This window comes from Lottia gigantea (assembly GCF_000327385.1).
Source record: "Lottia gigantea unplaced genomic scaffold LOTGIsca_56, whole genome shotgun sequence".
NCBI classification, from domain to species: Eukaryota; Metazoa; Mollusca; class Gastropoda; family Lottiidae; genus Lottia; species Lottia gigantea.
The window spans coordinates 879,612-895,777 of record NW_008709919.1 but is presented as its reverse complement, the minus strand read 5'-3'; the positions used below and the strand labels follow the sequence as shown (position 1 = coordinate 895,777).

The 16,166-nt window shown below is 31.4% G+C and overlaps 1 protein-coding gene across 1 annotated transcript in view; it reads left to right on the top strand.

Annotated features, from left to right (window-relative positions):
- Positions 1–16,166, top strand: part of LOTGIDRAFT_234854 (hypothetical protein) — a 38,380-nt gene that overhangs the window by 14,530 nt on the left and 7,684 nt on the right. The window contains exons 3-7 of the mRNA XM_009063202.1: positions 5,661–5,760; positions 10,268–10,450; positions 11,292–11,393; positions 12,286–12,528; positions 15,159–15,284. Of these exons, the coding sequence (XP_009061450.1) occupies positions 5,709–5,760; positions 10,268–10,450; positions 11,292–11,393; positions 12,286–12,528; positions 15,159–15,284 (706 nt within the window). The 5' untranslated portion in view covers positions 5,661–5,708. The remainder of the gene's footprint in view (positions 1–5,660; positions 5,761–10,267; positions 10,451–11,291; positions 11,394–12,285; positions 12,529–15,158; positions 15,285–16,166) is intronic.

The window sequence follows — 16,166 nt, the reverse complement described above, 5'->3', positions numbered from 1 at the left end:
TTTCAGATCAAGATCTTTAAATTCTGACTGAGATTTCAATGTTTCTATTTATACGTATTGTGTTAAATCATTTACCATTAAAACAAGAGTGAGAATAGATTAGAATGTGGTATTTTTGTCTCAGGTATATCTATGATGCAAGAATAAGGAGGTAAAACATTCCGTCTGCTTCTGGCTAATTGCCATGGTAATTCTTGACGGAACAGTTTTTGCACAGATTTGTAAATTGATGTGTTATATGTTTTCTGCATGGAAATGAATTTGAATATCAATGATGTTTCTGCAATATAAGCACCGTATTCAGACAGACTGGCAACTTGGGCCATTAGTTTTAATGGTGTTTCTATGGAAGCATCAGGAATGAGGCTGACGCAGGTTTACAAAGGAATTCTATTTTCTTGCTTTTACAACACAAGGCTACAAATTAACATAAAAGTTACAAGTTACTTCACAATTTTAACACAAAACCATTAATTGTTGAACACTGGGAAACATTTTTTCTTTAGTTCATACAATTACTGTTTTCATGAAGTTGGAACACACACCTCTTTTAATGCAGCCGTCAAATTTGTTTTTTTTTTTTTAATTTAACACTGAAAGTAGCAGTGTAACATTACATTTACTTTAAAGACAAGACTTTTAACTCATTATTAAAGTTACTTCACAATTAACAAAAAATACTGGAAAAAAATTTACTTTAAGTCCATACAATTGCTGTTTTTATGAAGTTGGAACACACTCCCCTTTTATTGCAGCAATGTCAAAAGTATTTACAATAGTTTCACAAAGCCTTTCTTAATACAAAACTATAATTTTTACATAAATTTTACTAATTACTTTTAACAATATTAACAAAATCCCATAAATTTACAATTCTTGTTTTTATGAAGTTGGAACACAAAAATTTCTCTATTTCTTGGAAATAGAAATAGATTATTATTATTATATGTGGAATTATTGGTACTGTATTAATTGGTATGTTAAATAATACTAGCTGAAAACTGGCTATATTTACATTCATTTTGACACCAGCAGAGATTGTGCAACCATGTATAATTGTTTAAATAGCCAAAAGTAAACAGACTTTGGGAGGTATTTATAATACTAACGGAAGTATTGAATCATTGGGGCAGTGTTAAGATAATCTAGAAAATAAGGGTTGAGGTGACTTTTCTTTTGACCTTCAAAAGGTTGTTTATGATCCTGTTCTTAACGGCAAAGGTGTTTTTTTTAAATAAATGTTAGACATTCATTTTTGTCAGCATGTTTCCTGTACAGTACATCATGTATATATCTAGTTATCAGCATGTTCCCACGTAAATCCTCAAAAGAAGACCACTCTTACAGGGAACATGATGACAATTATACATGATGTACCTGCACACATGTGCATAAATAAATTAGGATATGCTTAATCTGGACTCTTCAATATAAGTACCACTACTTCAAGCTGCAGACTAAATGACTCACAAGAACCACTTGTCTCTATTCACTGACACTTTTTTTTCCTGCAATTCAACCTGGCTTCCCATTTTTCTCTCAAAAAATATGTAAAACATTCTTTGCAGTATTTCTTATTGTAGGTTAACCTTGAAAGGTTGGGTAGATACAATCTGTTCTAAATGGAATGTCAAATCAGTTGCATATAAAATATCAAAGATAACAAATCATTATTTCACCTTTATTTTGTTATTATGTTATATTACATACATGTATCATCTCTGATGACCATATGTATATTCTTAACCCTATTCTTAAACAGTTAATATCTATTTGTCTTCGTTTCCAAGAAATTTAATACCAGCTAATATGCTGTCATAATGTGTTATATTCATATCCATTTTTTCCTCACAATAACTCTGTTCTGTAGCCTGGATTATACCTGAAACTTAACAAAATGCATTTTAATCTGGCTTAATCATTATTTTTCTTTAACTTTTGTATAAGCCTACTTAAAAAACATTGAGGGACATTTCCAGCGTTATATTCATTCATTTTATAGATACTAATTTTTATTGATATCAGATATTCAGTATTTTTTTCTGGGATGTCACCTTTAAGTAATAATGATTACATTAATTGGTCTTTATATAATTATCTCTAGTATGATTAAGTTATATTTGATAATCAAAGAAATTTGGAGAAGTTTATAAAGAATTTGGCAAGGTATAAAACGTGTTAATGACGAGATATTGAAAGGCACGTTACAGTACAGCTCTATCTTGTCAACACTTATAACTCGTTTTATTTCAAGTACCAACTGTTTCCTTATCAAAGTATTAATAATGTTAGAAAGGTGGTTTCAAAGTATGAACAATATCAGAGAGGTATTAAAGTATGAATAATATCAGAAAGGTGGTATCAAAGTATGAATAATATCAGAAAGGTGGTATCAAAGTATGAACAATATCAGAGAGGTATTAAAATATGAATAATATCAGAAAGGTGGTATCAAAGTATGATAAATATCAGAGAGATATTAAAGTATGAATAATATCAGAAAGGTGGTATCAAAGTATGAATAATATCAGGAAGGTGGTATCAAAGTATGAATAATATTGGAAAGGTGGTATCAAAGTATGAATAATATCAGGAAGGTGGTATCAAAGTATGAATAATATTGGAAAGGTATGGGGTGTAATAAGACATTCAATTTCATTTCCATTCATTAGACACAGCTGTTGACACATCTTCAAATTCTTTCCATTAAATTTTTGTAGATTTCTAAATGTTTTGGCACCATTACCAATTGGATAATATATTTTCTCTTTTACAATATTGATTTAACATTAAGTCTTGTTCTATTCAAATTGTTTCCAGAATAAACAAATTCTCATCATATTGACTTCAGCCGATATATAGTAGGGAGAATTTAAAAATAACCAATAGTACCAAACTGTTACGTCTGCCAGTAATTGAGTTCAATCTCATTTCTTAGAGAGTTAAAGTGATTTTATACAAGATCGTCTAGAATAGATCAATTGATCTGATTTCACACCCCCAAATGAAGAGAAGAGTGGCATTTGGAAAATGTCGAGTTTCATTAAATTTCATTTGTGTAGTGAAAAAAATGTTACTCTGATGTTTTCAAAACACTATCTTTTTGTGTGACATTGTAATAAAACCAAGTTCCAATGATTATTTAATGTATGTAATCAGATCAACAAACATTAATTAATATAATTAATATAAACAAGATATCATATTATGAACAAATTACAACAATAGACTATTAATAAATTACTACAACATATGATACGATGTACAATAATATACTAAGATCAAAATATAACAACATTCAATTGTCACAATACAACAATATACAGTTAAAATCAAAATAACATACAATTATTAACATAATATACAACATACAATTATCATCAAATACATCAAAATACAACATTATCAAAATAAAACTATATTCAATTATCATCAAAATACAACTATAAGCTTATACAATTAACATCAAAGTAAAACACACAATGATTGGATTACAACAACTGGTGATATGATCAAAATACAACAATATATCATTATTGATATATAATACACAACATACAATTATCATCAAAATACAACATTATCAAAATACAACTATATACAATGATCATCAAACTACAACTATATTCAATAATCATCAAAATACAACAACATGCAATGAATATTAAAAATGAACAACATACAGTTGTTATCAAAGTACAACATCATCATCAAAATACAACTATATACAGAAGGAATGAGAGATTTGCATTGTCAAAGATAATCACTCCAAGATTAACACCACTGCCAATTTATAGTAACTTTTCAATATAGTTATTTTTCAATAGGAACTTGTTATTCTTCAGTAGTAACTTTTCAATAGTAATTTGTTACCTTTCAACAGTAACTTTTTTACTTTTCAATAGTAACTTGTTACTTTTCAATAGTAACTTGTTACTTTTTAATAGCAACTCATTACTTTTCAACACTAACTTGCTACTTAAGTTACAACTCGTTTCTTTTCAATAGTAACTTGTTACTTTTCAATAGTAACTTGTTACCTTTCAGTAGTAACTTTGTACTTTTCAGTAGTAACTCATAACTTTTCAACAGTAACTTTTTTACTTTTCAATAGTAACTTGTTACTTTTCAATAGTAACTTGTTACTTCTCCTCATCACTTAATGAATATTTATTGAAGGATTAGTTATTTTAAGCTGAAACATTATTAGAAAATCTGTTGAATATGATATGTGATAATTACTTCCATTTGAAAAAATATCAAGACAAAAATCATGATTACATTTTGATAACCAGTCGAGATTCTTATCAGCAACTTCCTGCATCATTTGACTTTATTCCATTGATAAATGTGTGTCTTGTAGTTTGGAATGGTGCCAAAGAATTGTTCATTGATAAGAAATATTGATTGTCTCTATAGGTGTTGGCATCTGGCAAACTGCCAAGCCTGAAAATTGAGACTTAAAAGATTAAGATAAAGAAAAGAATATTTTTTTATCGTCAAGTGTCATTTCCTTTCATCAGTCATCAGAATATAAATTAGATTTGAAAAATTTGGCCAGTTTATTTTATTTGGTTTATGTTAAATTTCAAGAGTCAAGTTCATTAGTCTCAAATAAGAACAACTGTCGAAATTTTTTAAACTGAACTGTTCTTGTATCAAAATAATAGTGTGATAATGTCTTGCATATTTGCCATTTTCTCTCTCAATTAATTTAATGGATGGAAATTAAACATCATTTAAGCTGGCTATGGTGTCTTTCAAAATAAGAAATTGACTCCTGGTTTGCCTGCAGTAATAATACATTAATAAAAAGTTTTTTTTATTTTTAGACCAATATCATCACATTGATTGTGTGGGTTTAACACTATTCGAACATTAATGTTTTTTTTTAGATAGTCTACGTGTTCAATTCTGAGTAAAGCTAAGATTCCATATAAGCGTCATGCGGATGCGTCATGTGGACATAAATGGCCCTTGCTGATCCGTCATGCGTCAATATGATTCCATATGTGCGTTAAACGTATGCGTTACCTTTCATTTGACGCACAGACTTCTAGACAGATGGATGCTTTGCTGCATAAAAAAGACAGGGAATCCCCATCAAATGCGTCACATTTGGGAGTTCTCCATGCGGAAAGGCGTCCGGGTGCATCAAAAATCGCTACACTCGGTGATTTTTTTTTGACGCATGGCGGAGACCATTTGACGGATACCACTTCTGCATATATGGAATCATACCCTCTTAAACCAACCATTTGGATTTTTAACGCATGACAGATCTGCATGACGCGTATATGGAATCTTAGCTTAAAGAAAAAATGTTTTTCTATTTATATAAAAGGTGCTCTCACACCATAGCGATTACCTGTTGAGTATTGTTGTAAATAATAGGCCTAGAAGAACGCAACTCACAAGTCAGTTGCATGAGAGTTCATTTCAAAACCTATGACCTGATCTCCATGGTGATAGGGCACTTTAAAGTACTGTCACAAAAACTTCAAAACTAGTCCAGAAGTTATCGCTATGCCATTTCAATTTTCACTGAAAAGATAACTTGACTTTTCGGTTGCTAAGCACTTAAAGAATATGTACAGTGCACCTCACTACCAAAATATAGACAGTAGTCAATTAATGTTTTATTAATTTATATTTTTCAGGGTGATTGTGTGTTTTAAGATTAAAATATAAGTGGTGTTTAGTCTAGCATGAAAGATACAATCACATCTTCAACCAAACTCTTCAATTCTCAAAATAAAGGTAAGTTTAGATGTTTTGTTTTTCATCCAATCATGTCATCATCCATACATGCTGTATTCAGTAGCATACACTCAAATTCAAGATTATAAACAGTAACAACATATAAGATCTGTTTATTTTTTTTCGGGTATTGTTTGTGCATGAATTTGAACGCATACAAAGGGAAGTAAATCCAAATTATGGTGTTTTTTTTGCAGACGGATTCATAAATGTGATAATACATTTGTTTCTTATTTATCAAATTATACCTTTTCCCTACTTTTCTTTAAAAGAGTTTTGTCTGCGAAAAACAGTTGGAGGGTTGGAGTTAATTTGTCATATACTGGGATTGTGGAATAGCTTAGTTGTTAGAGGGTTGGTTTGTCATCTGCTCTAGGGCAGGGCAATAGCATAAGCCTCATTTACATTATAAATGAAAACTATCTGTTAGAATGGATGAAAAATTTGTAGTGTAATCAGTCGGGCGTTCAGAGAACTGTTCCAATTTGAGACAACCGAGGGGAAATGGTCTCTGAACAGTCTGCAATCTAACAGACCAGAGTAGTTTTAACGTTATCCATTCAGAAAACATTCCTTGCTGCGCATTCGTCTTGCCCTTTTGCCCTTTCCACAGTTTCTGCGAGCAGATGAAATGGCTGCCGGATGAATTACTTTTGTCTTCATCCAGGTTATCAGGAAGTGTTTAATTACCTCCTTTGTGGAGAGTTACATTAAAATGCACTTGTTTACACAACTATTATAGAACTGTTTTCTGAACGCTAAAATTTGTAGTAGTGTAAATCATAAATCTTTTTTGATTATATCGCGTCAAGGTCAAGACCAAGATCGGAACACTTTGTAGTACTTTATGGCTTTACTTGAGTTACTTTAATGAGTTGGTTTGTCATATGCTTGGACTGTTGCATATCTAAGAATGAGTTCGTTTCTAGTCTGCTAAGACGATGGAATAGCTTAAACTAGTGAGTTGGTTAGTTATCTGAAAGGACTGTTTCATGGCAACCCCAATCATTTCATTGAAAGATTTCAAAAAAATATTTGGACTTCCAGCCACAAATGATTTTGATTACTCTTATCATAACAAGAAATTATGATTATTAAGAGAGATAAATGATTACTGTCAAAAACAGACAGATGTTAAATTAACTTCAGGCTACAACAAATTAATTCAAAGGTGTGGGTATCTGAACAATTCACCTGTGGCTTCAGATCACGTTACTGATGAATGGTGTGGTCAAATAGTGACCTACATGTTTACTTTGACCTACTTATTATTTTGATTAATTAAGGTCCTTGAGATAAATCAGTTTTTGGTGACTACTAAAACCATTCTATGAAACTTTTGAAGATTCGATATACAGAGTAATTATAAAATATAAACCGATAAGATTTATCCTACCGATTATCTTAGAAGAATATATGGCATAATTGATGTTGTATCCTCTAAAAATTTTGTGCCTTAAAAGGACAAGTTTGCTGTTCAATTGACCAACCCTATCTTAATCTCAGAAACAGAAATAGAAGCTGATAAAGAATACATAGAAGCTTATAAAATTTTTTGAAGGAATTATGTGATTTTCATGCATTTCTAGTACTTCTGAAGACTTCCTTCAAGACCCAAATCAACCCCTGAAAATGGTGAACCATAGCCTTTAAAGCAAGATTCGTGGCGTAAAAAATAAACCAAAATACAAATGCATGTACATGTATATGAAACACAAAATACGCTGAAAGCATGTTCAAGTCCCATTTCTTATTCAAATATTTCTAAATACTGAATGGTGTCTCCGTCACATCTTCTCATTACAATAGCTTTACTTGATGACCAGTGAACCAGAAAATATACCTAGGTCAGGAGAGTAGAGAGCTCATATCATGACACACACACTGGCTTATATGGGCTTGAACTCTGAATGGACCCAAGCATGGTTGAAATCTTTAAGTTTTGAATAAGTTTTTGAAGGAAGGTTGCTTTGAACTATTTACTCACTGCTATTTGTTTGTGCTCCATACCACTTTGAAGTCAAGTTTATTTTTAGGATATTTTTGACAAAACAGGTTTGTAAAAGTTATGTTATATTTTCTGATAAGAAATTAGTATTGAAATAGAAATACAAGGCCAAACTTTTCAAGGCTAACTGAAAGGGCATGCATTAATGCAGCATATTTACACAAATAATTTTTGTGCATTATTTATATTTGTGGATTTGTATTCTGTAGATGCTTTTGGTGCTTTTTGTACGAAAATATGAAACTTTTTCTAAGATTTATAAACGACACCATGTATCTCATCTGTTATGATTCAGTTATATAAGGCCTACATCGTCACCAAAGTTTGTGTATTATAGAAATTGTATGCATTGTCCTTAAATGTCTTAAAGCATTTTTGTAACTTTGGGAAGTTAGACAGGAGCTCTCACAGAAACTTTAAATATAAACTCATTTTCCATAACTTGGACTGAAAATTAAACATAACTTGGACCGAAAATTAAACATAACTTGGACTGAAAATTAAACATAACTTGGACTGAAAATTGAACATAACTTGGACTGAAAATTGAACATAACTTGGACTGAAAATGAAAGATAACTTAGACTGAAAATTAAATATAACTTACACTGAAAATTAAATATAACTTGGACTGAAATTAAACTTAACTTGGACTAAAAATTAAACATAACTTGAACTGAAAATTAAGCATAACCTGGACTGAAAATTGAACATAACTTAGCCCGAAAATTAAACATAACTTGGACTGAAAATGAAACATCTTTTAGGACTGAAAATTAAACATAACTTTGACTAAAAATGACGCATAATTTGGCCTGAAAATGATGTTTAAATGTTAAGTTTACTAAATAAAGCTAAAATAGTGGAGAAAATGCTATTCAGAAGTTCAGTTATCAACCAAAAATTAAACTAAGACCTTCAGTAAGCTAATATCATTTCACTTAATAGTGGTTTACAAAATATGATCAAGTAATGATAGATGTAGAACAATTAGTAGTATAGTATTTACTCTTTAAAGTAACAAGTCATAAGTTGTATCCTGGTGTCAATAGAAATAACAATGGAGATATACAAGGTTATTGAGGTGTGTTTTAGTATATGGTGTAATTCAAGTGATGATATTGAATGGGATGGGATACAGACACCATTGTTTCCAATTCATTGTACATAATATTACATTCATCCTAGCTTTATTTCGGTTGTTTTCATAAGATCTTTTTAAAAGGTTGGAAAATATTTTTGTAAGTTTTTTTGATTTCTTTACTTAGGGAATTTTACTTGTTTACTTAATGTCATGGTATCTGATCTTTTTGTACTAATTGTTTAAAGAACAGAATTTTTAAAAGATCTTTGAGAGGGATAAGGAGACATCTTTACAATATCAAAATCAAAAGAGTTGAAGAAGGGATAAAAATAAGGGTATATATTATATGACATAATGCAATCAAAATCAAAGATTTAAGAAAGGATAACAGTCAATAGGGTTCATTATTAGATGACATAATGCAATCAAAATCAAAGATTTAAGAAAGGATAACAGTCAATAGGGTTCATTATTAGATGACATAATGCAATCAAAATCAAAAGATATAAGATGAGAGTTTGTAATAAAATGTAATCTACTTCAATGTCAGGAAGATCACTTTGAAGAATCTGGTTATAATTTAATGAATATTAGAAATGTATGTGATCACAAGTGAATACCTGATTAATTTTATAATTAACATTGTAATATGAGTCTGTTATTAATTAATCCTAACCCTATCTTTACTGTTAAATTGTCAAGATTTGGGTGTCTAATTAGAGACTTGTCACAAGTAAATTTTTCTCCTAATTTTATTACCCATAGCAATTATTTTGAGTCTTGTTATCTCTGACATTAAATAGCCTTGAACTATCTATCTTTAAATCACTACAACGTGTGTGATCATGGCTTAGCTCATTGATCATACTATCGCTCTGCTGCATGATATTGAAATAAAATCATTTTAAGACTTTACATTGAGAATTTGTAAAAGAGGCATAAGATCCTTTAATTGTAGACAAACTATATTTTTCAAGGACCCAAACCCCTATTCCACACTGGGTTGTACCACACTATACTACAATTTCTAATCAGATTTAGAAAATTTTTTTTTTTGAAAAAGTATTTACAACATCTGCTGGCAGCCCCATCGCCAAGAATGAATTGGTGCTGGAGCTCAGATTTAGTACTCAGAGAATTTGAAGAATTACAGACCCAGAGAACTCATTTCTGACAATTTTGAGTTGCCAAAAACTATCAAAATCTATATCTTTTGGATTTTGTACAATGACACTGTAAATGAATTTATCTCTGGTGGATTGAAGAAGATTTCGCTGGGGCCAAGCCTCCACGGACACCACCCTATCAACGGGGCTGTCTACGGGTCTAACCCCTCAGTCCAGACATCCCTGCATAAAGATGCAATGTTATGATATGATATGCAAGTCCTACATTGTGAACTCATTTCTTTTCAGCAGCCATGGCTGACAGTTCAGAAGATGCCCGATATCGCGGGCCAAACTCAAATAATAATGGTGATACCATTAAATCGAATGGATTCCATAATGGTGATGTGGTAATCCAAGAAGAAAAAGTTGCTTTAAAGAAAAGGGTGGGATTAGTGAGTGGGATAGCTCTTATTGTTGGAACTATGATAGGTAAGTTATTCCCATAATTCTAATTTTTCTGAATATAATTTTTTCCATCTTGTTAAGAACTTTCAATACGAATCTGTCAAATACAGGTTAAGATATAATTATTAGGGCTGCAAGGATGAATCAATGAACCGGGATTCTGTTCTTCTTATCGATGCTTTGCGTTGGATAAAAATAATCACAATGTATCAGCACAATAAATTCTTAGCCCCCTTTAATAACAAATAAGAAATTGTGTCATGTTTTCATTTTCCCAGAATAATTTGCAAAAATTCGTGATTTTTTTTCCTTACTTCTAAACATTCTCAATTACTTAATAGTGACAAACTTGTTAGAAATATACCAATTTCTACTATTTTTTCTTTTTCCTGCTCTAATAAATGAATCGCGATAATTATTGCAATAAATCGTTGGATAAGTATCGTATAGTGTGTTGATTTGCAACTTCAAGAATAGTTACAGCCCTAATATTTATCTTTTTCCAAAGAAAGAAGGGAACAACCATTTTTTTTTTACAATATTAAGCTTTAAAGCCCCTTTCCACAAGCTGGACCTTGGTCAAAACTCTTGGCAATGATCTTTCTCAGATTATTGGTACCCATTTACAGCTTCGATTTGAATAATGAGCAAATTTGACAAGGTTACCAAGGTCTATTTACACACCAACCAAGATAAAAACCAGTGACCACTATTGGTATACATAACCAAGCAAATGATGTCATGTAAGGTTTCCATCACTAACTGACTGTGCTTCCGACCACCTCTAAAGCTATTACTAGAAATTGTGTTTTTGGTGGTTCTGAAGCAAATCGATCTCTGACATCATTTCTGTTGATTTTTTCAGGATCTGGAATTTTTATATCTCCTAAGGGAGTACTGGATGGTACAGGATCTATTGGTCTCAGTCTGATTGTGTGGTTAGGGTGTGGACTTATCTCCTTATTTGGTAAGATGAAACCTTCATTAGTTGACCTGTATATACAATGAAGTTTGTTGTCTCAAACATAGTTTCCAGAAAAATCTCTCTGAAATCACACCTGTTTTTACTGAACTTTTTGTCCACAACCAACCATCATACAATCCTGTGTCCTGTGAAATTCAATTTCATTTGATCCCTGTGATCTTGTGATACAAATTCAAATGTCATGTGTTTTTTAAACCATGTCCATCATATGCGTCTGACAAGAACTTAATGAGCACCAAGTCATAACAGTGTTTTTTGTTTTCAGCTGTAAGATATATTTGTCTGTTAAATTGACAATAGTAAAAGTTATTTTAATATGAATCTCAGGCTATTTGAATTTTGTAAAAATTTAATCAATGGTTTGTTGTTTTTCTTTTGATCAACAACTAGTCACATTAAGGGCTGGGTGTCAAATACTATCAATTACAAAATTGAGATCGATTATCAATGGCAGACTATCGATCAATATTCGAAATAATTTAATTAAGAAACCCTGTAAATACTAAATTGAAAACGTACCAAATGTCTTAATTTCAAGGCTTATTTTTGCGTCATAGAAGTATATTCTTGCTTTGATCGGTTATTATAGTTTATTGTGGGTATGTTATTTTCTGAAGAGAAGCTATGTGGAAGAGATTACTACTTGTTAACAGGTTCAGAAAATGTAACTTTTGACATATAATTGATTATGACATTTGATAATCGATAATCGAAATTATAAATTCTTAGCAACGATAATCGATTATTTCGACCATTTTACCCAGCCCTAATCACGTTATGGTATATTACAAGATCTCTGGAAGATCATGGCATGACCATAGTCAGCAATTAAGTACTGTTTGGAAAAGTGTTTTTGTTATATTTTGACCTACAGGTGCCTTGAGCTATGCTGAACTTGGAACTCTTATTACAAAGTCCGGGGCAGAATTTGCATACCTGTTTGAAGCTATGGGTCCTATTCCTGCCTACATGTACTCTTGGACATCGGTCATTGTTCTGAAACCATCAACCGTGGCCGTCATTTGCTTGGCATTTGCAGAATATGTTTTTGAACCTATTTTTGATGGCTGTGGACCCCCAGAGCTAATCAAAAAGTTATTGGCTGCAGCAGCCATTTGTAAGTATTTGTCCAGTTCAACTTGTTTGACAGTACTGGAGATATGAAAATGAAAAGCTGACAACAATTCTATTAAGTCTATTGTGTACCAGGTATTTGGGCTGCACATGGGTTTAAAGGGTATTTTTGTATATATGATGGTTGGAATGAGTATGAATGAATGGCAAGATAATGATTTTCTAATTTGTTTTTCTATCATTTAGGGCAAGTAGAGACACCATCGCTAATTTTTTACCATCTAGGATCATCTGCAGTGAAAACTACCTTTTAATGAATCAATTTGGATTTTTTTGTATTTGCAGCCTTTTTTTTTTGATTGAAAGTGATTTATTTAAGTAATTAAGGCATCATCAAAGGGAATTTGGGGATTTGTTCTATTGATATTCATAGTTTTCTTCTCTATTTTAGGAGCTTTATCTTATGCAGAGCTAGGCACAATGATCGTCAAATCAGGAGCAGAATACTCCTATCTGGCAGAAGCGTTCAAATGTCTTCCAAAATGGTTAGCACCCATTCCTGCTTATCTCTTTGCCTGGGTGTCTGTATTGGTACTTAAGCCTGCCTTATTTGCTGTTATTGCTCTTAGTTTTGGTATATACAGTGTTGAACCATTTTATCCAAGCTGTGAACCACCTGCTGGTCTCATCAAAATTGTTTCAATTCTTTGTATATGTGAGTAAATTATTTACTGTGATTGATATTTAGGATTTAGGTTGAGCACTTATTGTCTCCATTCAAACATGTGAAAAAAAAAGATTTAAAAAATAGACTGTCATCATTCAATCAGATTCCTTTTCCTTTCAATTACAATTACAAGCACACGTGAGAATTTACTCAAGACTCTAATTGGCGACAAATGTCCCGGGCACTTTACCCACAAGCTGATTCAAAGTAAAAATATATATATTCAATGTATATTGAATTTGTTTTTCTTCAGTACTAGTGGCATTCATCAACTGTTACAGTGTTAACTGGGCTACAAAAGTTCAAAACTTTTTCACATTTGCAAAATTAATAGCAGTGTTCATGATAACTGTTGGGGGCATTGTTAAATATGCTCAAGGTTTGTACAAGGACTGAACCAGCTTGCTTGAACAACTTTTTTGTGTTTTCAATTTAGTTTGCTTTGCAGTGAATTTGTACTTATTTATTTATATATTTAGCTTGCAGTGTTATTTTCATGGTTTCTTATAGTTTGCAGTGATTTTTTACTTATACCTTATTTTATTTATATACTTATGTATGCTTGAATGTGCAAGAGAATTGTGTTTGCTCTGTGCTTGATTTTGGCCAGTTTTGGAATGCTTGAAGGAAAATGCTTTGGTTTTGGTTTTTGGCATGATTGGTTGATCAAGTTTATTTATTTATTAAGAGTGCGTACATTGGGTGGTTCTAAAAAGTAACCTTCTTGTGGCATTTGAACAGTAGTGATTTGGATTGTCGTATGCTTGGCGATTAGGTGACGTGGGTTCGAATCCTCAAGAAGGTAAGAAAAATTCTGATGCCTGTGCCACTGCTTCCAATTACATACTGATGTAATTATTTGATACCCTGATATTACCCATTATTACATCAATATGAAGTATAAACTTTTTATTATCTGTTAAAGTGTTTTTTGTACCACCCAGTACATAATTCTTACAGTTTGTTTTGCCCTTGATTTTGAAATGAAGTGTGTGTAAATGTTTTATTAGCATGTTCCTTGTGGAATTCTAATCACCAACATTTATACTCAACAATTTCAGTGAATGTTGTCACCTTTTCATTTTCATGTTTCTTTTTTCACTTTATTATTTATTTTGTTTTTAATTTTGTTCTCTATGGGGCATCTCACAAAGCAATTTCCATCAACAATACCCAATGATTTGTGTGCATTAAAGGAATTGTAAAGAGATATTCAGAATTTTTTATGTGTATAAGGGACACTGATGGTATCAATTTGCACCATTCCAATTTTCAATCAGACGTCTGTGGTTCCTACAATTCCATTAAAAATAAGTGATTGATGATGTCACTTATCACAAAATATGCTGTATCACACAAGGCCCTTTTGCGATTAAAGACACCTTATTTAAGTGGAGTTGCAGGAACCACAGACGTCTGATTGAAAATTGGAATGGTATAAATTGGAATCAGTGTCCCTTATACACATGCAAAATTTAGAAAATCTATTTACAATCACTCCAAGATACATGTATCAATGTATCAATCTGAATAAGATACATGTATTAATCTGAACAAGATACATGTATCAATTTGAAAAAGATACATGTATTAATGTGAATAAGATACATGTATCAATCTGAATAAGAAACATGTATCAATCTGAATAAGAGACATGTATCAATGTATCAATCTGAAAAAGATACATGTGTCAATCATCAATCTGAATAAGATACATGTATCAATCTGAATAAGATACATGTATCAATCTGAATAAGATACATGCATCAATCTGAATAAGATACAGTTACATGTATTTTGTCATGAAATTGGTCAATAATTATCCCATTGTCTGAATAGTAGCATAAATAATTAGATTTGTTTTGCCTGAAATTACAATTGGTACCTTCTTCTGTGACTTTATAGACACTTTAAAGTATTTTTATTCCTTTTGTTTCCCAACTCAGTGGCAGTAACCATGGTGAATTGCTACAGTGTAAAATTAGCTAGTCGAGTTCAAGTGTTTTTCACTTTTACTAAACTAGCAGCCCTTGCTATGATAATCATAGGAGGTTTTGTCATGATGGGTCAAGGTAACAAAATAACAAATATACATGTATCAAATCTGCAATCAAATCTGAAATAACACAATATGTAATTGCACAGTAACAATTTACTGATTTGATACAGGTTTTTTTTAGAATTCAAAATAATAATTAACACTTCATTAGATTAACATCCAATTTTGGAACAATTGGAATAATACTTAATTTAGATGCAGTTAAGAGGTTTAATGGATAAACTTGTTAGAATGAAAATGACTGGATTTGTCAACTCATTGCCCCTCATGATGAGTCCAGCCATATTGTTCTTTTTTATTCTAATATGTTCTTAACTGTTGAACCTAATCAAGGGCTGACATGCAAAAAAGTGTTTAGTAGTTCGGTAGGGATAATAAATCGAGTCCCAGTGTACTACATGCTGTGCACGTTAATGCACTCTCAAAAAGAGCAGGCTTATTCTGCTGTCCTGGCAAAATTTCCCTCATTGCACTCTGCATGGCATTGGCTGTCTTCATTAGCCCACATGGTGCAGAAAAGTAGTACGCAAAACTCCATTCATTTCATTTGATTTTTTCTAAGTAATATTGGGTCACCTTGTCCTTTGCACCTTCTGTTATGATAGTCTCAATAAACTGTATCTAGATTATTTTAGGGTATTATAGAAAGAGCATAATATTAACATTCACTAGAAAAGTATAGATTTTTACAACATATCATCTAACTATATTTTAACTAAATGGTGCATGTTATGACATTTTTTATATAGTAATTAAACGTAATAATTTATATCAACAATGGCTCATATATGATCATTTCTAAACTTTTCAGATAAAAAGATTTTTGAAATTTTTAAACTACCGTATTCATTCTTATTGGAGCCCTGCCCTAACAAAGGACCCCCCACCCCTTTTT